This window comes from Antedon mediterranea, chromosome 6, assembly GCF_964355755.1.
Source record: "Antedon mediterranea chromosome 6, ecAntMedi1.1, whole genome shotgun sequence".
NCBI classification, from domain to species: Eukaryota; Metazoa; Echinodermata; class Crinoidea; order Comatulida; family Antedonidae; genus Antedon; species Antedon mediterranea.
Window position 1 is genome coordinate 4,699,302 of NC_092675.1, and position 26,114 is coordinate 4,725,415.

The following is a 26,114-nucleotide window of genomic DNA, read 5'->3' on the forward strand; positions in this document are numbered from 1 at the left end:
TGTGTTTTTTTATTCCAAAAGCAGACTTCAGATATAAATTGCATTGTGGAATGAAAATGATTTTCATTGACAACTAGAATAGGAAAGTTCTTTATTCCACAAACATTAACACTGGTGTAGGGTGTTTCCTCTCTCGCAAACACTAACACTGGTGTAGGATGTTTGCTCTCTCTCTGGAGGCCTCGGGCGTGGTTAAACATATTTTAATGCCTGTTTTTTCCCTCTGGACAATGCTGAGGGGGACCTGAGTTTAGCCAGTGAGCGCACTTCAACCTATTCTGTGAATATAACTTTGAGAGATAATTCCATGATGCTGCAACGGGGAACATTACAAGAATTGGTTCGATCACACTGTCCACCACTTGCAGATTTTTCTTCTGTGTAAGGTGTCATTTCTGGGCCAACTAGACTAGTGAGAGGTGCCATGTTATGAATTTTTATGTGCGAGAGTAACATTTCCGACCATCTACCTAAAATTACTTGGCCACAGGCCTCCTATAGTGGGCTCAAATATTTGGTGTCCGACGACCCTTCCCCCCTCTATTTGATAAAAATCAAGGATACACCCCTGACCCGCCACATAAAAATCGTTCCTTGCCCCTGTCTGTACTATTACACGTTTAGAGTTGAAACAATACGTCCCATTGTTTCATAGAATAGGGACGTCCCTGAATAGCATAGTAATATATTTTACCGTTTAGCGGGAAGGTGTCTCCTCCCCCCCCCCCCCCCCCCACCCAGAATATCAACTGTATGTATGGGTAAGGTGGGATTACAGAGAAAAATAGAGCCATTGGAAAAACAATTTTTGTTGCATATTTTATATTTAATTCTATTGCTTGCATACTTACACACCTATCTGATTCAGCTGAACACCATCTCTAATATTTTTATTTTGGTTATGTAACCTCTGCTTTACAAAAATATACAAAGATTAAATACAATTCTATATTTCACTCTACATTAATATATATAGATATAATATAAAATTTTTTTTTTTTCAAACAATAATTATATACAGTAGTTTAAAACAACTGAAAATCAGTTGTATATTTATTTAACTTTACAATCGTATGTACAAAATCATAAATACACTATATTTTGCATTATTTCAGTAAGATTAAATTAGCACATGCTTAAATCAAGCACCTACTGTAGATTACTGGTCACTGTACAAACACCTTTATATTTTAGAAAACAATGGTGTGTAGAATAATACCTCGCTATTGCTATAGTACTTACATCAACTAATGTATGTATGTGTGTACGAGCTGTTAATTAAATATTAAAATTAAATTTAAGAAAATAATGCATGCTTAAAAATATTCCACTCTTTCTGACATTAGTGAGCTTTCGATTTGCGACGACCGGCCGACCAAACGACGTCATGTTAGTACATTGTGCGCATACAGGAATGTTGGGACGCGTGTCCTCGCTCCTCACCGTTTGATGCTTTCTAGGACCAGACGATAACTGAAGACACTTCAATTGACCTGATCTAGGCTGGGCCTTGGTCGCAACAAATAACAAACTCCCTATAAGCCACTGACTGGTGTGCAATTCTTGCTCTATAAATCAAAATACTGTACGTTTTCTACCCTTGCAATCTGCACCATGTATTTTGAAAACCTGAGTTAGAAACCTAATACTAGTGAAGCTGTGTTAAAATATACCATCATTGGCATAAATAAAACTCTAATATAATACCAGAATAAATAGAATTAACAGCAATAGATACATTATTTGTTGATGGATCATAAAAACGGATCATAAAATAATAATTACATTAAAGTTTTAAAAAAGTATGGTGTAATTATCTCTTTAATGTGTGTATTTTTCATAATGAAAAATTATATAACCTCAAATTTCATAGAAAATGACGCCATGGGAGTTTAGGTTGCATTTTGGTCCAGCACACCCTTCTTAACCCATCCAATGTTTTATTCAGAATAAAGATGTATTTTTATTTCAACTAAATAAATAAATGTTCTGCTCAACTCGAGATCCTTTATACAAATTTACATATTTACTTTCATAATACATAGAATACAATTTTTTAAAGAGATTTGTTTATTAGTTTTTATTAGACATTGTCATAATCTATTAAGTACCTCTTAATTTTTATTTGTCCAGCTAATTGTATTTAGACATTTGCTGCAATTTTAAATACTATGACTCGGCATAAACTTGGTGGTATAGAGTTAAGAACACCAGGATAATGACTGGAGGTAGAATGTTCGAATCCCACTCAAGAATCACTTGTAAATTTGACTTATGCTGAGCTCCGGAGTAAAAAGGGTTTATCTGTGGCTGCGACATGATCAGTTCAACGACACTGCACACCACCGATAATATGTACATAGTACAGTACTGTTGGTATTTTTTACAGCCAGACATACGATCAAAGGACTGTTCCTATCTTGGCAAGGCAAGCTCAGTGTCCTGTTGTTAGATTTCCTTGTGGAGACATACATCATGTAGACAAATATTTAAATTCCTGTCTTTATGTTATACATGGTAATTTATCATAGCACCATTGTTAATGTGAAGTTCTTTTGTCATGTATGTACTGAACCATCACCACCTTAGCACCAACACAAATAAGGTCATGGCTGAAGTAATACTATGTCAAAGTCTCTTCTAACTTCTTCTGCCACTTAATTCCTACAAAGAAAATTAAATACAATAAATGTGATTCTGCTAAGACTCAGAGTGTTAAAAGAGTCACTATCGAATTGAATTTGAACAATACTTTGAAAGCCCTAGTTATCTAATGGTTAGGACATTATCAAGCTGAAGGTTCCGAGTTTGAATCTCGGTTGGGGGAACTTTTTCTCATTCTTACAGAATTCATCATCTTTATTATTCTGTATATCACCAGACCGTTTAGAATTTGTTCTCTGATATTTGTCATGTGATATATTCAAATTTCTAGATTGGCAAGAAAGTGGGGATGCACAGAAAAATATTGAAGCGTATAGTATAAAGAATGCAACACGCATTACCTTATATAATTTAACATAATTATTATTATATTACTGCAGTCATTTCTGTACAGTTACTGGAATAAATGTTTACAGTCCCTTGAGCATTGTATTAGTAAACTACAAACCTGTCATGCAGAACTACAAATCTAGATGTTATGTCAGTATATTAGACTCTTGTATTCCACAAAAATCATTATGCAATTGCCATAGACCATCGTAATGAAAACGCAGAGCGTAATCCTCATTCAAATAGTCAAGGGTGGCTTGACAAAAGTCTAAATAATCGGACCAGTCGTCATTACAGTCATCAACACTAAAGGAATAGTAATGTTTGCAGTGAAAGATAAGACTACAGCTACAGTATCAGATTCATGCAAGATAAAAAATGCTTTGTTAGCTATTATAAAGTTAATTTAAGCATGCAGTTGTATTTCATGTTAAAGCTCAGGTGCAGGCATGAATTTTAAATATAATATTTGGTTAATTGTACATAATCAAATTTTGTAACAGAAATCAAGACGAAAAAACATGAATTTCCCTTAATATGGTCAAATGCAAAATTTGGCAAAATTTTTCCATAAGAACCAGGAAGACTTTTTTTCAGTAGTTAGGTAGTTAACATAATGTAATAAGATGTCTGGTGACTCCCTTGAAGGTGAAAAAAGATGGTGGATAGTTTTCATAGCTTTTTAAAATGCCTCTCTATTTACAAAAATTGTGTACAAAAGAAAAGAGATTTTACTGTGTAATTTGAACTACTGATAAGAAAGTGCTTATTTTCAACAAGCTGGTGTAACAAAAATAAAATTCCAAAAATTATGAAACATAAGGGAAACTATAGATCGATAATCATTGGAATGTATAATCAATAGAAATTGTTTGCCTGCACCTAGCCTTTAAGATTAAATTGCACAAGATAATTATCATTTTAATTTTATTCGCAAAACGGGATGTAGTGGGTTTGATTACATTGGTTGATTAAACTAAAAGGGGTTAGGGGTACATTATGTTAAACAGCAATAACATTTACACTATTAGTTTTATGCAAGGAAAGCTATCCGATGTGGTATACAAACACATAGAATACAGATCATAACATTTGTGCATCATTTTTAGCATGCATTTTTTAGATGAGCATCTTTTTAAGGTTTCTTACATTATATTTTTGGGTGAAGTAGAATACAAGATTAAATCTTTTTAATATACCTATTACTTTTAATTGAGCACTAGTAAGATTACTTTTACTTGCTTTTAATAAGCTAAAACTACAGATTTAAGAAAGGCTTTCATGCAACATTCATTCAAATCAGAATCATAGGCCTACTCACTTGGACATTCTAAGAAAATTGGTAATACTATCAGTTTTCTTGGAAAACCATCCACTTTTTGATCCTTCACCCTTCCTTTCAACACTTGGAGATTTTTCTCTATTACTTGTTCGGTCAACAGACTGAGTTCTCTCAAGCAGATCTGGCCTACGATGTTTCATATATTGCTCTTTTGTCAAATTTGAACCATCAACTGATGTTGATCGCTTCACAAGCTCTAAGAATGGAAGTCTATCGGCTCTACGGAGACGGGACCTGTTAGAAGGCCTATCAATTCTGGATCTTCTTCCTTGGGGTTCGTTTGTTTCTGTACTACCATCTTTGGAATCTGCACTTCCCTTACGATGTATTTCTTCACCTTCTGCTCCTTTTGAAGACTGACCTTTTTCTTTAGGATTCTTAGATTCACGACTTTTAGAGAATAAAGAATCTGTAGAACCATTTGAACGTTGCTTAGAACTGGAACGTTGTTTAGAACTTGATCGTTTTTTTCCCTTACCAGAATTCTGTGATTGTTTGGAATCGGCTTTAGCATCTTCTCTGTGCTTTCCAGTAAACGACCATCTCTTATTTGTGACACCTTCTGCTGAATCTTTTGAAGACTTTCTTTCTTTGATTGGCTTTTGCTTGGATGATTTACCATCAGTTGGTTCTATTTTTGAGGTAGATGCATTGCGTTCTCGCACACGCCTTTCGGATTTTGTTTCTTTACTTGATTTTTGAACGTCTTGCTTTGACTTTGATTCCTTTCTTTCAACTTTTGAATTTTTCTTTTGTCTTTTTTCAATAGTTGCTTCTACAGCATTTTCATTAATTGCTTGACTGTTGTTGTTATTGGTATTTAAATGTGATTGGTTATTATTACTTTCCTTTGCTTGTGAATTGGTCTTTTCTTGTGTAGTAAGCTTCGCCTGTGAACTTTGCTTACGTTGCCTGGTTCGTTGCACACCAACTTTGGTTTTCTCTTCACCAGATGCCATTTGAGATACTTCCAAAATTGTCCTTTTAGGTGAAACCTTCTTAGGTGATGGAGAAGATACCTTTTCAGATGAACTTAATGATTTCTCAGATCCAGTTGATGCCCTTTTATCGGTTAATGAGGGTGTTGGTGAAACAATTGATGATTTAGTTTCGCAATCTTCCTCCTCTTTACCGCCAACAAGACCCAATGTATTGAGTTTATTAATTTCATTGGCAATAGTTCTTGGTGGTGATGGCTTGCTAATGAACCCTTCCTTTTCAAATAGTTGTTTTCTATCAGAAACACTACTGCAGCGTTTAGAACGTTTAATCGGTGATGAATTATTATTGTTTTGATTGTCAATCTTCTTTCCTTGCCCTGTTCGTTTGTTAACAGTGAATGTAACACTCTCCTCTGTTTTGGTGACCGGCTTAACATTTACATTAAAAGGTTGCGGGGATTTTTTATCACTACTACCGAGATTCCCATTTATCTTTTTATCTTTTTCAGAATTAGAGCTATCGACAGAAACTGTGTATGTAAATACAGATCCATTTCTTCTTGATTTTTTATCTTCTGCATTATTAGATAAAGTATTATGAGATTTTCTTCTTGAAATAACTGGTTTTGGGGAAGGAGATGGTTTTGGCTTCTCTTGTTTATCTGGTTTCTGGTCTTGATTTTTTACTGCAAGGTCAGGAGAAGATTTTCTATGTGAATCACTTGTTTGCATTAGCTGTCCATATTCAGTAGATCTAGGATCAGATTTTGGTCGTTCAAAATGATCCTCATCGAATGAATTCTCAGTTGTTCGACTTTTCAAACGACGAATGTGAGTAGCAACGGTTGAGCTGTAGCTAGTTACTGGGATTGAACTGCAAGATGATGCTGGCGATAAACTTTGTGGAGTCCCACCAGCTTTAGTTTCATCAAGACTACCCAATGAGAACGCTTGACTCAATTGTTTAACGCAGCCTACTTTTGGAAGCTCTCGTTTTGTCCTGTACGAACGTGGTTTTAATGAATTAGTCGATGGCGGTGTTTCTGTAATATTTATAACAACACGATTTTCCATAAATTTTTGCTTTAAATTCTGTACTTGGTTTTCGGTTTGATTAGGAGTGTGATCCCCTACTGTTTTAGTCGGTGTACTATCCATTGATAGTTTGGATAAACTTTCAAATGAGTCGCGTCGTTTGCTGAACATTGGGTCTTTTCTTATTGGAGTGCTTTGAATGTCATCAGAGGTGGCCCTTCTGGCAACAATTTTCCCATTAAATCTCTCTGTAGCTTTTGTAGCAAAGGTTTCTTGAGCTCTTCTTTTTTCAGCATTATTTTTCAGTAATCGTTTTATGGACTCTCTCTTTTCCAGGCTTAACCTCTTGTCTGGAATTTCTGGTTTCTGTCGAACTAGATCATTTTGAGCGGCAGCAACATTTTTACCAATATCAACTTTCTGACTTTGAGGACCTTTGGCTAATTTCACAAGTTCTATTTGAGGCTCAATTTTGGTAAGCCTAGAAGGAGAAAGGGGTGCCTCATTCTTATCTTCAGAATCTTTCTCTTGAATATTCTTAGAAGGCTCTTTCACAATTTCATTTTTCACAGATTGTGATTGTCTGATGCTTTCAGGTTTACCAGATGGTTGTGTACCATGGGGTTGACAGGAACTCTTAGATATAATATACTGAGCGATTGGAATGGCTGTTTTATCTTGTTTTCCTGATGTCTGAAAAAATGTTTTAAATAAATAATTTTCAATACAATAGACTATTTGATATATTAAGAGTTAAAATATAGATTTAAACAAAGCTAATATAGTGTTTAACTGTGACACCATGTAATATGGTAGCGTACAGTAGCTGACAACGGATAAGTTTCATAAATTGATTTTGTGATAAAATACATCTGATAGGACTTGAACCTGCGACCTCTTGCCACAAGGCGAGTTCATGTTTAAATAATTAGTCAATACCTATTGGATACATTGTATCACACAATGGATTTTCATCCGCAAATAGATCTTGCCAGATACCAGATTTAATGCTTTAACTAAATTATTTTATAACTTCATAGTGTTAATTTCACCTTTGATTTTGTATAAATAATAATCATAAATTACTATATCATTGATATTAAATAAGCAGCAACTTTAGCACAAGTGAAACCATTTTCGCATTGTAAAAACATAACCAACCTTTCATCTTTCACCTCATGAAATTAATTAATTAATTAACCATTACACATTTATTATATGTATACAGTACGTGATTGATATTAAGAAATAAGAAAAACAGCAACTTTGGGACTAAAACCAGACCAAATATATCAAGTTAGATTACCTCATATCTCTCTACTCTTTCTTCTTCACTCGCAGACAAAATTTCAGATAATCTAATATCTTCAGCTGTAATGCGAAAAACAAGATTAAATAAAAATGATATAAAATAAATAGATAAACAGCTTATAATACTGTAGTCTTTACAAATTGCTTGACTACTCATGAAATATAATACAAGAACAGACAGTTGATTAACATGTGCAGCAAATCATCACATTTTTTAATCATTGAGTTTACATAGTATTTTTTAACATTGTTTATTTTGAATTATAAATAAACAAACCTGAAATATGCAATGTTTCAAGAGAGGGGGTACTATCACTTGTCACAACTTCCAAACGAGTTGAACCACTAGATGCAAGACTAGACGCAATACTAACAGGTCGCTCACGTTCACTAATAACCGTACATCCAGATATCATGCTAAGTGGGCGTCCTGATGTAGTTAGGCTAATAGCTCCATCATTCTCACTGGCTATGAGACTGACAGGACGATCAGAGCACTTCACAGCTGTCTTGTCAAAGTTGTTGCTTTGAGGAGTAGTTGTTGACGTGTCTTTTTTGGTTGATGCTTTTATCGATACTACCTCCTCTTTTAATGCAGAGTCCGTTAACGTAATTCTTCCTTCATCGTGTACTCTTCGAATTCTGTCACTGTTGCTTCTCTTTTTGTTAGATGATTTCTAAATTTATTAGCAAACAAAAACAATTTCACAACTATTTCATATTAAATATTAAAGTAATGTGGATAGAAAGTATTGTCCTTACCATATGGTATTGGACAATACTTTATTATGTACATGATGCAAAAAGCCATAGAATCTGTAATACTTTTCCAAAAGCTGAATATTCTTATGGGTCAAAATGGCCAAATTGTTTCCTTAGATTGACCCAGCTAACTTTGTTTGATCTTTATCAAATTTACACTCATTCTTACCCCTGGTCTTTCACTGGCACAGAAACTGTTTCCCCTTCTTGATCCTCTATGACGACTACGCAAGTAGTTGATTTCATTGGCTTGTCTAGTGATTTCTGATTGCAAGACTTTGACAAGACTTTCTCGCTCTCTCAGACTCTCCTGCAAGGATTTCTCATCCCTTGCTTTCTTTTCTTGTGTTGTTTGACACTCTCTGGAAACTCCTGAAAAATGAAATGTGCAATATAATATAAGTTTTATAACTAAACAATAAAAGAAAATTACACATGCTTATAAACTCATTAAACTACGGCCAATCCTTATTCTGGGACCATTATGTTAATAGGGGTTTGCAAAATGCTTTAAAAATGTTTGTGGAAAGCTCATATATTTTTAGTAAGCTCCACAAAAACTATGCCAGAATTTTACCTTCAGCTTGTTTCTTGACAGCTTCAGTTGGTTTGAATCGTTCCTCCAGTTGTTTCACTTCACTTTTGATAGTGCAGAGCTCTTGCTCCAGGGCAACGCCTATCGATGCATTACTCAGTCGATTTTCATCTGTAAAGTTAAAACGAAATTTAACATACATATTCATTTTTATCATCATCATTTAGGGCTGCGATAGTTTTCTTCATGAATGTTTAATAGATGGTGACAAAGTTATTTTTAAAGAAGAGGCATGGAAAAAAAAATAAGCTGAGTAGAATAGAATACCTATTTACCTAAATGATTATTGCCATTTCAATCAAACTATAATTTAAATCAGTGAATTTCCCATTTTCATTGGAAATGATTCAATGTATAAGTTGCAATTGTTCTTATGAAAGCAACTAAGCAATAAGAATATATGTTGTAAGTGTTTACTGTGAAATGAAAACTATTTGCTTACTAGTTATATCTGTTCCAAGCTGTGCTATTTCCTCCTGCATTTTCTGAATTTCTTCCGTTATCTGTTGCAAATTTGCAGTCTTATGATTTAATTCATTTGCCAATAATAAATTCATCTCCTCTAATTTTGTTATGTGACTTTCAGCTGTATCTACAATGTCCACCAAAATACCATCTTCCAAAATGCCATTATCGTCCAACTTCACTTCACTGGCTGATGTATTATCGCTTGCAATGTTCATTGAAGGCACACTGTTCTGAGATGCACTATCTGTAGCTTGGTCAAGGTCTTCTTGTGAAGACCTGCCAGTTAATACTACATCAGGTGATGGTTCAATAACTGGTGATGTCTGACTGGTTGGCACAATATCCAGTGGTGATTGAACAACTGCTGGTGTGGCATGTACGGTGACATATTGACCAACCAGCTCTAAATCGGTAGATGCACTACGTTGTGGTTGAGGGCGCATCATGGCCTGATGTTCCGCTTGGCTGTCTGACTTAACCCGAACTAATTGTTTCTTTTTTTGCAACTTTTCCCACTCCTTATACTTCATTTTAAAATCAGGAGTCAATTTGGACATGTCCACTTTTTGACCAACATCCAATTGACCACTATCCCTGTCTGATGAATTTCTTTGTCCAAGATCAGGCGTGAGCTGATTTTCTGTTTTATCTTTCTTTGTATTTCTTGCATTGCGGTTTGGTTTTTTCCCAGATTTTCCTGTTTTCCTATTTTTCTTTGATGGTTTTTCTGGAGCTGTATCTGCAACAACAAAAAATAAATTTAATACAAATAATATAAACTACTAAAAATTTGGCCTGTACAATTTAATAGTTTGAAGAAAAAAAAGTTATGAAGTGAATATTTATTTATTTATTTTATTTCAACAATATTTTACGAGGGTAATCCATCCAGTCAAAGTTGATCATTAGGGACTCTCACAAAAATGACGAGACACAAACATGTGACAATAAAAATTAAATTTAAATAAATAAAATATCAATCTAATATGATGGCATTAATGAACGCAAAGTGGAGTCTAAGTTCTAGACAACGAGTCGGCTTAATATTGGTAAAAAGATAAACATTTTTGCAAACATGGCGTGTCATATGTATACTTGAGCTGGAAAAAAGTTAAAGGAATACTAAACAACATAAAAGACCAGAGACTTGGGGCAAGTCTAGCAAAGTGGGAACAATGGTGGTACTTGGATGAAGAAAGCTTTGGTATCAGCCATGGTCTATCTATGTTATCACATTACAATTTAATAGATCAAAGCACAGTGTGCAATAAATATATGAATAAGGTGTTCGGCTACTTGAATTGATAAAAGAGGAACTGAGAATTCTGTGGTTTAGGTTAGCTAGTAGGACATGATGCTCCCTGCAAGTGTTGGGTTGTTGATGGTATTTATCCAAGCATTCCTAGGATTGCGGGACTGCTGGCATAACTATATTGAAAAAAACTTGTAAATATCAAATGCTAGTATAAACTCATCTCCCGTCTTTGCCTTTTTCAACTCTCTCACACTTGAATAAAAAGATAATTTTATAATATGATAAGTTTATTTATTATTCAATGAAATAAATGTTTAAACCTTGTCAATAAATAAATAAATGTTTAAACCCAAGTTTAATATCATGGGCCAGAAAAAGTGTCCAGTTTTCCGATTTAATTGACAAATAACATTATTTTTTAGGGAAGTGTTGCAGAATCGTTAGTTGCTATTTTAGATTGAAAATCAGGTACCAGGAGATAATGCATACTGTAGTAGTAGACATGTATATTGTTTATATGTAAGTTCCAAAATGTGACTGGACTGGATAACAGAGTACAATGCTTAGCAAAGATGGGCAGGGACCAGGGTGCATTCTAATATTAATTTTGATCTAATACCCACACACAGAATTTTAGTAATGTTTAAATATCTTGCAACATTTGAAACGTACCCTGAACTGTTGCAATGCCTATGTACCATATATTTGACTGATCATCACTTTCACCAGGGTCCTATACTGGTCACTAGGCCGATGTGTCATCAGTGTTTTAGTATTTTTTTTTCAGAAAAGATGAAGCTTTATATTATTAAATGACCTTCATGGAAACAATTTCCCACAGTTTTTAGATTAATAGACAAATTGTGTATCTAAAACAATGAATAATTCATGGTCAATTTAAATAAGGCAATATATTTCACTATGTCCATTCACAGGGATACATCAACAATCATTCATTAGTCAATTTTATGATAACACACAAAACATCAACAATTCTCTAATTTTACAATTCTTGTTAGCTGCCAACTGTCACCGGCAAAAGCCAAGTTTGCTCATGACATTATCAGATATGGTACATGATGATAAGCGAAAGAAAGTTTTAACTGCGAAGCATCCGTGGACTGCCACGGCCATCATGACACATATTTTGACTTTTATCTTGTTGTATGGTAATTGTGCGATATGGACCTTTATATGGTAGTAAGCGGTGTATGAAACACGATGGTATATTTATCTCTTTTCAGCGACAGATCCAGGATTTTAAAATAGGGGAAGGGGTGGGGGTGAGGTAGGGGAAAGGCTTGTGAAATAACGTCTGAACTCAATCTATATCCTATTTTTAGCATCGTTCCTTGAACTTGGACAAGATTATGCAGAATCTTGACAAGCTTCAACTGGACATGTGTTGCTTACAACAGGGTTTAACAGGTGCATGTCAGGAAGAATTTTTTTTATATAATCTCTGGACTTAATAAAAGGTGAAGGACAGATTTGGACTGGTCAAGCATTAAAAAAAAAGACACTAAACTATGTGTAATTGAAATCACTATGGGGGTTGAGCTGCTTTTAGTATAAACCTGTTTGTTTGATTATTTTAAAATTTCCAGGCATTTTTGCATGGTCATCAGAAATATTACCATCAATAGTTACAGTCAGGATTATATTTTTTTTTGGTCCTGGGCATATCACATTGATGTTTTATCCATTTGTTGTTTGTATAAACGCATAGGTGTTTCAATAAGTTGTTTTCCTTTAGTGAAGGTGATGCTCACTTGAGCTTATGAACTTTTATAATAATTACAAGACAACCAAGCATATTTACAGTAAGAAACAACAACTCTTATTAAATACAATATCACATTTAATTTATAAGTTTTAGGCTGATTATTTTACAAGATAACTTTTTGAGTTACTATAAGTATAAGATCTAATCTGAAATTTCTTGAAAACTCCATTGGTTCTTAATAATAACATACTATTGGTAATTGTCTGGGATTCATAGAAATGGAAATGATAGAAAAAGACCCATCACTAAAGATATCTGAATTTAATAAAATAATACTGTACTATACATTATAAAATGTCATTATTAATTGTACTATAGCTTTTGGCATGAGGACGATTATGTGCGCTCAGACACACGTTTTTGTTATATGCGAGATATCTGTCACAAGCCAGTTATCATGATAATCCTTTGGGATGAGGGTATGCCAAAATCACGACGATAGCCATCAGCACCGAACAATCTTTACTTGAATCCTGAATTAATTTAATGTTTACTGCCAACTTCCATCAGATATCAAATGTGAATTTTAAAAGAATGAGTATGTATCAATGGGTCATATTTATTAAAACAATTTTTTGAAGAAAAAAGTGCAAAATGCAAGGAAATATTGAGTGTTTAGAAGGCTGGGGTTGTCTAGGAGGTGGATAATTGACAACATTGACTTTAACTTTTAAATCCGCTCAAATTGACAATTGAGGTCGTCCCTCTCCTTATTTGGTTAAATTGTAGATAAATTGAAAGATATTTAGTAAGCATAATAATTGCTATGACTAATATAAGATTGTTTGCCAGTATAATTCAATTATAGTTACAATAGATGATGTAATTTGATTTGAATATAAAGTGTAGTCGATGAGTGGCCAAGCCAAGGGGTGTGGTGACTGTGTTTCAGGGATGTATCCAGGGTTTTGGTTAGAGGAGGTTTAGGTTTTATTAGATCCAGCTTTACTGCAAAGTAAAGTTGCAAAATAAATATCTGTGTGTATGTGTTAAATGAAAACTTGTTCATAGACTGTATATTCTGTGGTTGTGTACAGATAGATATATAGGGGGATTCCTATTCTCTCAATGATATTTGCTTTGTTTATAACAATGGGATAATTACTCATGGCTGGTAGTGGTACAAAATGGCTAGCAAAATGCTTGCCATCTACTATTTGAAATAGCTATCCAAAAAGTTAAATTATTATATGAGGTAGACTACCTACTACACAAGCATAGAAAGTGAGCAAATTAAATTATATTGAGTTAATAACTTTAATAAAATATATCTATGTTTATTATAATAATAGATGGTGACAGGTTGATATAGGCCTATAATTAATTTATGAGTTAGTTAATTAACTTTCCTATGATAAGTTTAGGTAGTACTTAAATATTTAAAAAAATATATTTCTTAATGAGTTAAGAATTGGCATAGTATATTAAGTTGGTTAATCATTCAATTTAAACATAATTGCCTACATAATGAAATAATGATTGGAATATGAAGTTATATGAAGGTATTCAAAGTGATTCAATTTACTGTTAATTATATATGTTTTTTATTTGTTGTAACATGATATTATAGATGGGAAGGGAGTTTGCGCTTACAGCAGCAAGTTTGATCTTAAACTGGCTGTAAATCAGCATTTTTAACTTTCAGTCCGAGTATTAACTGCGGATTTCTGATAAAAAACTATGAACAAACGTTATCCCCATTCAAATATTGTTAAAAATAGTTGAATTATAACATTTCTCATGATCAACAAGATTCAAGATGACAATTTGTCTTCCTTTTGTAAGCAAATGCAAATGTCATGTTCAGAGGGGCAGGAGGTTCTTTACAACGAAATAAAATGTCAAAATAAAATGTAATATGATAAATGTCCATGAAAATCAAAGTTGACTCAGATTTGTATGCCAATAAAATACTGTAGTGAAGCATAGACTTCTTGGCAGTCTATCCAATAAATAAATTATTCACTTCACTGGTACCAGGAAGATGTAGATGGAAGTAAAGGCTGTAAATATTTCATTTCATAGACAGATTATTAATTGATGTGAGCTTATATGTTGAATCTATCACGTATAATGGTAAAGATTATGATTAAAAATTCAATTTTAAGAGGGTAATATGTTATTTCCATTTGCATAGAAGATGACAACATGCTTAACTCACTGGTACTGCTTGTGTTTCCACTTAGTCTTTTTTTATCCCATTCTTTCATCAACTTGTTGAAATCAACTGGTAAACTTTTCTGTAGGCTTTGTATTGGGTCAGGACTGTTGACTGGAAGCTCTGCCTTATCTGGTAATAATAATGGGGGGCATTTAAGCACTGATATTTGTTTATTAATTGCTATACCATGCGATTTATTAGAAAGAAAGATTGTTGAACTAGATTAGAAATTAAAAATAGAATGTTGAAAATGAAGTAGTGGAAAATGATAGAGAGAGAATAACATTGAAACTGAATCCGAAAATAAGAGGGATGAAGGTGAATAGAAACAAAAAGAAGAAGAAAACAGTTTGAATCTGTAGTAGATTTGAAAGGATAAAAATGAACACTGAAATGAAAGTAACAATCACACTCACAGTGTGATTTAACTATGATAGGATTATCTTCTGTAAAAATTAATACAACTTTATAATATTTATTATAAATCTATAAAAAAAACTAACTGAAAAAGATTGTTTATGTGACAAGAAATGAAAGAAAAGGCAATTGTTTTGTAGATGAAAAAGACTTTTACTACATAAACAAATCTTATAAATGAAAGATAGATAAAAGATAGATAAACATTGCAAGAAATACCAAAACAATTCAATATATGATAGTAATATACAAATTAATTCGTGCATAATTCATTCCTTGAAAAAGACAAAGCAACATTTAAATTTTTAAAAAACAAATATCGTAAAAATTTAGAAATAGGACAAGAAATACAATACACAAATTGTTTTTCTCCCAGGCATTTCCAATAATAGGCTATTATTAAGAGGAATGTGGTGATTAGGCTAAAAAATTGGAATTGGCCAACAAAAACCCTTTGTGGTATCAATTGGATTTAACCCGGGAATTACTAGATTGGAAGTTGGTCAAGTGACTATAGCCGTAAGCTTATTGTAAAGTCTGCTTTAATTTCCACCTAATACAGCCAACCAAAAAGCTTTTCACTTTTTTTCCTATTCAAATTTGGTAATGTAGTTGTATTATATTGTCATGTGATGTTGAAATGAATGTTGCATTTAACCATGGAGAATGTATACCATAATGTGCAAGTATGCCCTCTATATGTTATACCTAGAAAATTGGTAAACGACAATGTGTGTGGTGTTCATGCCCGGTGGTGTTCACCAAATATGTACAATGTTGTGGTTGTTTTATCGAAAAACAATTATCTGTGAGAATTTTTACATACAAATAGACAAAGTTTTTTTTTTGTACTATGCAAATGTAGATATAAACAATACGCACAGAGTTTAAATCTACCCTAGGGATTGAATATTAAAGCAATTTCTCCCACATCTTGCTATAATTTAATGGTTTGAAGTTTATCAAGTAGGTCATGCAAGATTATAATATAGATTATATATTGTAGAACATTAGTAAGTACAGTGTATTCTTGACAGCCTATCATGTACATCACCAATTGGCATGTACCATGTGTATACAGTGTATGTGTAACTTCAATGTCTATCTATGTCAATCTAGTGCATCTGTTTCCCCATGTGTAAACATATGCACTCCATACAGTATTGTAGGTAGTGTGTGCATGAATATGGGGCCCGGGGTGGGCTTAAAAATAGCTAATAAAATTATCAAAATGTGTCTACATTTATGGCCTTGATCTACCTTCGATTAAGAAATCATGTCTCCTATGTATGGAAATGATACAACAGAATACAGTAAGTATACAACATGATGTACAGATAATGTGCAACAAATGGATGGTGCAATATAGATGATGATGTGTATGTAATGAATAGATAATCGTGTACGGATTAAACACAAACAAAACATATGTATGTGCTATAGTAAACATATAAAGAAACAAAATGTATGTGCAAATTGGTTGAAAGTGTCAAACGTTTACATATTCTTGCAATTACAATATGAAAACTACAATTATGGATACAAACAAATATTTTCCATGCAAAATAAAAGGACAAACCCAAACATGCTCTAAAACATTTTCATTTAAATATTGATCGGTACTCTGAATGAACTTATTAAATCAGTGAAAACTTTCTATCAAATTTGATTATGGCCAATTTAATGAATTCCCCAAAGTTGTTCTGCAATTTTACCAACTATGGCATGATTATGAAAAGCCTGTACTCTATATCATTAAATTAAATAATGTATTAATTTTGTTCAACATCTTAATTTTGATTTTTTATACTTAATCTTAAATGTTTTTGTTTATAGTTTGAATTAGTTTAAAACAAAGCATGAAATTATTTTCATTCCGTAAGGTTTAAACTTTGCATTTATGTGCGAAATAGAACAAACAGAAAGTTATCAAAAATCGTGTGGACGTAACTATATGAACGTCTGTGTGTTGGCATGCAGTGACACATTCGACCTTATGCACCATGCATCCATTTACAGACAGACAGACAGTCACTTTACTTACGAACATTGTCAGGGACAGAACGAGCAAGGGCCTGATTAGTGTCGCCAAGGGCAACATACCATGTGGTCGAAGGGAATTCTATTTGAAAACAATCAAACTAAATGGTTAACAATTCTAATGGTTTACACCAAGAAAGTCATATTATTAGTAATGAAAACCAATGTTTAACAAATAGCTACTGTACTATGATCCGTATTTTATTTAGTAATATTTGACCTTGTATGATAACATATCCTGTTGTACAGTATTATTCACAATGGGATGTATGTTTTTCCTCCAATTAATGTCATTTTAACAACAGTACGGTAAATCCTTAAAACCCATGGTGAAGGTCCTTAGATGAGATTTTAAATAAGACACAAGTTATTTAAGAATTTTACAACTGTTGATTGCCACCATGGTTGCACAGACAATATAAGACTTTACTCGCTCTTAAAAGTTCTTTTAAGTGAATTCCATTTTAAAATAAAATTAATACTTTATTAACATTCTGATATAGGATTAAGTAAAAATAAGTATCTGAAGAATAGTTCCAACATTCCAATGGATTACAATAACGCAGCTAAAAATAACAAATTTCTGTTGAAAGCTACCAATATTATTCAGTTAGCAGGATTATCGATTAAAGATAATTAAATTATCAATTTAATTTTACTAGTTAAAAATGTATTTAAATTCCTGTACTGCTAAATTTCTATGATAAAGGTACACTATGTACAGCAGGAAATTTGAGTGTTTTTTATTGTTCTTTTAGGATTCAGTGACTGTATATATTACAGCAAAAATTGTTTTAAAAAGTTACTGAAAATGATCACATATTGGTTGGAAACTGTTACAATTTATTTTCTTTTTTTTGCCAGAGCAGCATTTATTTTTTGGTTAACATTTTAAATAGGATAGCAACAGCATATCCAGAAAAATAAAAATTTTCAAATACTTTACATCTTTGGTTTCCAATCTTTCTACATACAAATTGACAGATTAGAGGTAAAAAAAATGTTTTCATGAATAAATTAGTTTAATAAAGCAGTTCGACAAAATGATTAAATTAAAAGCCTGCATTTCTGGTTGTCATTCTATGTGTTTGAACTTTCTAAATGTACAAATGTGATAAGAACATCTAATTAAATTAAAATAATTAAATTTCCTGCAATACAATTAATTATTTGACGTTTACATCACTTAATTTTAAATATTTACATCAATAAATTGGTGCTATCAAATTAATTAATTTAGTTGTAGTAAATGGTGACTGTAAAACATTGCCGAGAAGAAAATATCAAAGTCACCAGGAACCAATCTTTTTTAATCAAGGTTATTTTAAAAATGTGATCATTATGAAAATAATATTACAATATGATGGAGATGATGCATGAAGTGATTCAAAAGATGTTTGTAGATAATAAAGTTATGTTATTAATGCATAATTCTATATGATCATTATATAATGAAATGTTTTGCACTTTTTGCAATATATTTTTGTATGTTATTGTTACTATCATCAGAAGAAACAAAAGAAAGAGAGGAATGGACTTGCTTGCAGTTTTTGCATGGTGGTGTGGATTTGTAACAGATAATTATGTAGATATGCAAGTAATAATACAGTTATTCAAAACATGTTTTTATTTTAAAGACGTAATACAGCATTGTACTAATAACTCTGATACTTTAAATTAAGAGTGTGCAATACTGAAAATGATATGCAATTTGTAATGTAAATTTCATTTTTAAAACACAGGCCGGTTTAAAATGTTGAAAAAAAATAAAATATCAATAAAAGAGTTGAAAAATGTATTGTTCTTTTAAATTTTAACTATTATAGTACAAGGAGATACGGGGGGGGGGGGGGGATGTTCCGAGAACGACCTCCAGTCAAGGTCTTGATTCCTCGATGGGATGTTAATTCAGTGAATTCTTCTCTTAGTTCTTAGACTTTGTGCTGTCTTCACAATAGTACGAAAGAAGTGGTAGTGGTCCCACGGGAGGGCGCTATAGCGGACTGTCCTATTAATTAATTCTTCTTTTTGTAATTGTTTTTACACTTTGTGGAAAAGGGCTATTGTTGGGTTTATCCAGGTAAGCAGGCACGTAATAGACTTGAACTATTATAGTACATGGAGGAAAAAGTAATATTGAGGGGAATAAAAATAAAAGAGTACCAGAAAAATACACTATTTATCACTTCATTCAACATGAGCCTTTAAGAATCCCCTTCATACAAAACATGTTGAACTTCTCAGAAAGAAAATAAAAATAAAATAATGCAAAATATCATAAAAACATAAGGCAAACACAGCACATAAAAGAAAGAATACTGATGATGTTGTTGTTCATGCACTATATTACCTTTACTTAGTTCTGTTCCAGTGGCCAGCGTTACACTTTTACCAATTGGTACATCTCTGGTACTTCCATTTAACTGTGTATCACCCTGGCCTGGTGGTTTATTGCGAATAAAATGTTTTATATGATCCCATCCAGACGTAACTACAAATAGAACAATATTAAGTTAACTTTCTGAAAATACATGCTTGAGTGCCTCAAAATAATTTGTTTTTTACAAAGTCTGCTTTTATGAATGCATTTAAAAATAATAGCAACTAATTTTATACTTTTTTTTCTAGCCGGCCGCAGCTTTTTGAAAAAGCCTATTGGACTTCCAGCTGGAGGGACTTTATTACTTAAAATAAAAAATACTAAATACCAACCTTTTCCTCGCTTTTCATTTGATTTTGATTCAAGCGTACTTGAGGAAGCCAACATATCCGATGACGCACTTTTATTTTCAAGAAACCTTCTTTGCTTTTCACGGTTTGCTTGCTCATGCTGAAGAAATCCTGCCTGTATATCTGGTTGTGTATCAGATTTTTGCAACTGACTATTTTTCAGTTCTTTCTCGTTGTACTCAATCGCATCAAAGGATAACGTTCGTTTATGACCGCCGTAATCAGGTTCGTTTTGATCGTGTACGACACAAGACTGACGAGGGAGGTTAACTTTTTTATGTCGTGGAACACGTACGCCAGGTTCTCGTCTTTTTATTGAAGACTTCCTAGGAGATTCTAAAAGTTCATCATTAGAACTAGTTGAAGGGTCGCTTTCTTTAGTGTTAGAGAATCCATCACTATCTAACCGGCTTAATTGTTTATCAAACACATCTTCATCAGAGTTTTCACTTTTCTTCAAATCAGAATGATCAAAACTAGCATTTCCACTATCTTCAAAATGTTCATTTCCATTATAATTACTATCTTTTTTATTTCTTAATTTGTTTACTTTATTATCATCCATTTTAGTACCTTGCTTTCTATTTTTTGTTATCTTGTGTACAAAATTTAAAAGTCCTTTTTTCCCCTCATCATCAAGAACCCTACCATGTGAGTGACTTCTTTTAGAGCCAGTAATTCTTGCTGCTGATCGTCCCTTGCGTTTTGTATTATTCCTCTCCCTTGCCGAATTAAAATCCTCTCCTGCTATGCTCTCCGGTTCGGAAACAACCTCTTCGGATTGCTGGTAATAGTCATCATAATTGTCATCAAATCTCGTAAACCTGTTACAATACTTTGTATTTATATTTTCATTGCGTAATCTTTCCAGATCGTTCATTGCAATATGATAATTTGCATATTCTCTCAGTTTGGCATTTTGTTCGGTTAATGCACACATTTGTTCCATCATTTTAACAAGCCTATTCAATTGTTGCATGCCTTTACCATTGTCTGTATTTAGAACATGGGAATTGGAATTAGGTCGTGTGAACGGTACAGGAGTGTTTTCCGTTAACGGATCAAGGCGAGTAGATGACGATACGGATGACGAATCCAACGATTTCTGTCCCGGTGGGGATGCATTTTCCAAAAAGTTGTTATACAACGATTCAAAATCGCATGACGATTTATTTGGCATATTTTCTTTGTCTGATTCAGAAGAAGTAGAAGGTGCACTTGTTCCGTTTGTCAGGGTAGGTGCACCCTTTGTTCCTAACCCAATGTCAGCCATCTTGATTAAAATTCAAAAACACTGCCTGACCTGACTATGCAAATAACATCCCACTGTTAATCTGTAAATAAAACAAATAAAACATAAATAAATATTATATATATTAATAATCAAATATTAATTTAAAAGCTAAAAAAAATGATACATATAGGTATTTAATTTCATAGTCTCCCAATGTTATATTACAATGCATGATTGGACAAACATGACAGTACTTTAAATATACGAGTACAAACCAGCTAATAATTTTATACAATTAACTTCTAATGGCATTATATAGTGAATATAACTCTATGGTGCAGAGCACTTTAATAGTTCAACTACAATAATTATTTTAACGGTAAACTTCAAACAATAATCTGAAAGAGCAGCAGTTCAATGGAAGATACTAACAAATTAGAAACAATTCCCAATACTAAATTTGCATTAATACTGTCTATTTATATATGATTTAATGAATCGTTTTAAAGTTAATATGATAGGCTGTAACAAACTAACATCTGTTTGTTATCTGTTATTTTAAGGCAATAATGATTTCAACTTTTAAGTTAATCTAATATACAGTATACGATATCAACAAATTTAGCATCATATATAAAGTACAAATTAGATTCATCAAGTACAGTATCAGTGTATCTGTCATATTTATTTGACAAACAATATCATGAACTAGATATCAACGCTAAGAAATTCCATCCATATTTTAAATAGTTGGCCTCTTATCAATTTCATAAATACATGCTTTCTAATCTATCGACCTCATCAACAACATTCAAAATGATAAGCATAAAACATTTTCACAACATTCCCAATAGATTTGAAATGACTTAAAAACATTCTAGGCCTATGCTAGCAGGAATAAACATGGGGTTGAAACGTGCTGTTCCACGGATAAACCTGATTGTACCCCTTGATGTGGTGTTGAGCACAGCATGATGTAACTCAACAACTTGTTATGTATTTTGTATATAGAGACTTGTTTACTGTTAGGAACAACTGACAGTCGGTTCTCAATAATGTATGAACCTTTTACTATACTCTGGGTCATTGGTAAAATCATAGGTTTTTTCAGAAAAATGTTCACATACTGGTATGATTTATAATGCTCAAAATGTACCTTTCAGCTATTAATGTACAGTCAATTCATACATTAACAAAACATTACTGACTTAATGTCAAATATGTGCAGTGCTTCCTTTCTGAATTTTCGTATTTTACACTGTCCATAGTCCATGTCCTGTTCCATTTTTTCCGAATTTTCCTATTTTACAATCCATGTCCTGTTCCATTTATGACACCTTCTTTTAAACACCACAAACTTACCCACTGCTCAATCCACCATCTAGATGCTCTAAATATATTTGTTTGCAAAAGCTTTAAAAACTTCTGAGTACATTATGAATCATTTGAAAACTTTCCTATAAATATGCAAAACTCAGACTGAATGAATGAGCAGAGGGAATACAGAATATGGATTACAAAATAAAAATTAAATAGCTGAACTGAATTAAAACAGCAAAAAATGCTCTGGGAAATTCATCTTCTCAATGTTCTATACTTAACTAAATTTCTAGCTATATGTACAGTAATGTGCTTTTGGTTGTAAAAGAATTAAAAATTGGATAATTTTTAGTGAACAGGTGAAAGTTCCATTGCCAAAATAAAACAGTACCCAGGGATAGGAATCTGATTCTGAACTTGGCTCATTCAGACCATACTCAGACTGACCTGGAGGAGGAATAGTAGACACACTTATATGGTAAGCACTATGGTATCTGGTGGGTAAACACTTTTATTTGGAAAATCTACAGTACTGCACAATAATTTACACTTTTTATGTTTATAAATTCCACTGAGAATATATGGTTGTACACTAGATAAATAATAATTAAATATACAATGAAACATACAGTCACTGCCAAGTAAAATCCTGATTTTTGTTCATTTGCTAAAAATCAAGCAACAAGAAATTTATTGTTATAATTATCTTTCATTTCATTTAATAAAAAGAAGCCATCTGCAAGATAGCTCATCTATTCTCACTCAGCTGCTGATTCTTATAAAGATTAGTTTTAACTCTTCTATCTCATTAGAATAATGGGTTTTAATTTCCAAATTAGTAAAGGTTTTTTATTCTAAGTTGATGATATTTGCAAAAATATTCCCATGGTAATAATGATATATGAAGCCTAAATTAATTGGTATAGTTAGAATTAGTTCATTTGTTAAATCAAGTAGGAAGCAAGCTAATTCCTCCATTCTTTGAAAACATACAGAAAAGATTGGTTCAATGGCGAGAAAGTTCTGGTATGGTAACATTAATCCCTTAAAGCTTTACCAGTATGGGTTCCAGTCAACATAAAGCTCTTTAATCCTCTCTCAACAAGAGATTACCTCTCTTAACATCTTAGCTTTTCTATGAGATTTACTATCAGTAACAGTTATATAAGTAGTCTTTTGTTTTTAGTAGGAATTTACATTCCTATTTTTGTATTTTCTCTTTTTTATTGTTATATTTTGTTTCTTTGGACGCACCTTCACAAGTTGAAGTATGCCACTGATAAAAAAGTGCAGTGTTAATAAATTATTATTATTATTAACAGTTACACAAAATTTAGAATAACATTTACAAAAATCAAATCCAAAAATAAACTACTAAAAGCTATGCTAAAAATAGTAATGATGGTGACCATGTAAGATCTTAACAAACCCATTACAGCTACCATTTGTGTACACTTCAAGAGGTCAAAACGATTAATTAGATGAGATGTGTATGTTTAAGAAATAGTACAAATATCCATGGACATTTTAATTGTCATGAATGTAGGTGTGTTGTAGGGTCAATAGAAATGGCATTTATGCGTGTAGTTTGATTGCGATTTTTTTCTTAGAATATGAACAAGTAAATTTTCCCTAGGTTTTTCCAATCATCTTAAATTAGAAATACTTTTTTAGACAGACCTGTAGTATTTTTTTTCTTAATATAAACAAATCTGTTTAGGAGTTCATTGCCATTTGTACTTTTTTCTTGTTATAGTGATGCGATTTCAGCCAACCAGTGAAATTATCTTCAAGAAGCCAAATTGTGAAGTAATATATGTATGCTGTTATTATAAAAAATTATACCTTGGATGAATACTTGTAACATAGTAGCAAAAAACATCAACTTTAGATCAATACCCCATTTTAACCGATCACATACCACAGTAGCCTGACCTATCTCAGGCTCAATGATGCTTGTAACCGATCAGCTAAGCCCAGCTGTGTTATCTTCTAAAATCATCTAATTCATTGTCGTAAAACCCTGAACAGATTGTGTTCAGGTTGACACTCTGCGGCGTATTTCATCTTCTTCCTCCTCAGCAAGTCGGTCATTGAGCATGACCAGGATAGGGTTTACTCTCTCCGCACGTCCTATTCGAGCAATGTTATTCCCTTTCAATGCCTCAGGTGTTTTCTTCACTACATTAACCATCCTTGTGATTTGATATCAATACTACGATCTTAAAATAAATCTGGCATATGCTATGAGATATGGAATTATACCCTGTGTTAAAATATCATGAATGAGAAAATAATCAGGAACAAGTATTTTCCCACAGGATAGTATCCCATTCTATTATGATTTCATAAAAAAAAAATTGAACAATACATATATAAAAGTTCATGTGCAAAATCACATGACAATGATGAAAGTATTTTGTGTGATTGATCTAAACTGGGTACGGTTAAGGAATATGAAATGACTACATAAATTTATACCACAAACTAGTAGAAACTAATTATGAATTTTACGATGAAATATAGATAATAAAGTACTGTATATGACTTTGTTGATATGAAGAAATTTGGAGGGGGGGGGGGGGAGAATTTTGTAACAATTCAACTGAGCCTGGTAAAAAGTTACTTTATTGTACAAATAATATAGTCTACTTGAGACAGAATACTTTACCAACAATTTATCTGAAAAGGAATAGCACCATTATTACTGATGTGAAAAACTTGACTCCAGGGATTTTAATGGTACCCACTTCATGATTTGTAATTTATAGAAATAACTCGCAATCATGACAAAAAATTATTCTGTAAAAAGGTCAATGTATACCTCTAAGGTCATGATCAAACTACACTAAAAATCACTTTGAATTGATTTGAAATTCTTTTCTTCACAGAAAGCGCATCACACATCACAGTTTGTATTCTCATGGCATTCAAATTTTCATTTAGAATAAGGATATCTCGGTTTTAGTAGAGATATCTACCCATCGTATGCGTATGTACACTGCAGTGTGAACAAAACTAGGGTATAATCAAAGATACAATAGCTCTGTTTAAGAAGCTGAACAAATGAATTGTTCAATTGTAATTTGTACAATACAATGTTCCTTCTTCTTTATTGAGTCTCCTGTTTTGTATTTCTTTGAAAATGTTAAAGTGATAATGGAAATAACAGTAATTAAATTGGCAGGTAGAAATGACCATTAGCACTGGTGGAGAAACTTCTTTTATAAATCTTTTCTTCAACCAGGTACTGTAGTACACTACTATACATACTAACTTTCCATGAATTAATAAGAAGTCTAAATCTATGAACTGCTGCTGTGGCCAGATTGGTTGTCAAAGTTCATCAATAAAGTCTTTTTGTACATGTTGTGGGTTCACATTATCCAGGCCTAGATATTTTTTTTGCCCAACTTACTCAAAATGTTAGAAATGAAAGTGTGACGTTTCTTTTAAAAATTCAAGTTCATTATTAATTTCCACATGACTCATTTGTATTTCTTTTAAAATAATTATTTTGCTACTTAAACAATTAAAAAAAAAATATATACAAAATTGTAATTAAAGCAACAAAAAATGATATAATACCATTTAATACCACAATTCATAACCACAAAATATAATGTATTAACATCAAAATATAATGTACCAACATCAAAAATGTGTTTATGAATCATTTATAAAGATCAAATGTAATTTGTTTAGACAGTAGTCATGCCAGCA

General features: G+C 32.4%; 1 protein-coding gene across 3 annotated transcripts in view; it reads right to left on the bottom strand.

Annotated features, from left to right (window-relative positions):
- Positions 1–501: 501 nt before the first annotated feature.
- LOC140052257 (uncharacterized) overlaps positions 502–26,114 on the bottom strand; it is a 32,127-nt gene continuing 6,514 nt past the window's right edge. Inside the window, exons 2-11 of one of the 3 annotated variants that reach the window (XM_072097726.1) lie at positions 19,820–21,171; positions 19,458–19,598; positions 14,651–14,779; positions 9,423–10,187; positions 8,963–9,091; positions 8,555–8,757; positions 7,901–8,300; positions 7,619–7,683; positions 4,316–7,005; positions 502–2,664 (exon numbers count right to left, since the gene is read on the bottom strand). In XM_072097726.1, the coding sequence (XP_071953827.1) occupies positions 2,658–2,664; positions 4,316–7,005; positions 7,619–7,683; positions 7,901–8,300; positions 8,555–8,757; positions 8,963–9,091; positions 9,423–10,187; positions 14,651–14,779; positions 19,458–19,598; positions 19,820–21,110 (5,820 nt within the window). In that variant the 5' untranslated portion in view covers positions 21,111–21,171 and the 3' untranslated portion in view covers positions 502–2,657. Of the gene's footprint in view, positions 2,665–2,712; positions 3,301–4,315; positions 7,006–7,618; positions 7,684–7,900; positions 8,301–8,554; positions 8,758–8,962; positions 9,092–9,422; positions 10,188–14,650; positions 14,780–19,457; positions 19,599–19,819; positions 21,172–26,114 lie in introns of those variants that run through there. The other 2 variants (XM_072097724.1, XM_072097725.1) reach the window with 2 other exon arrangements.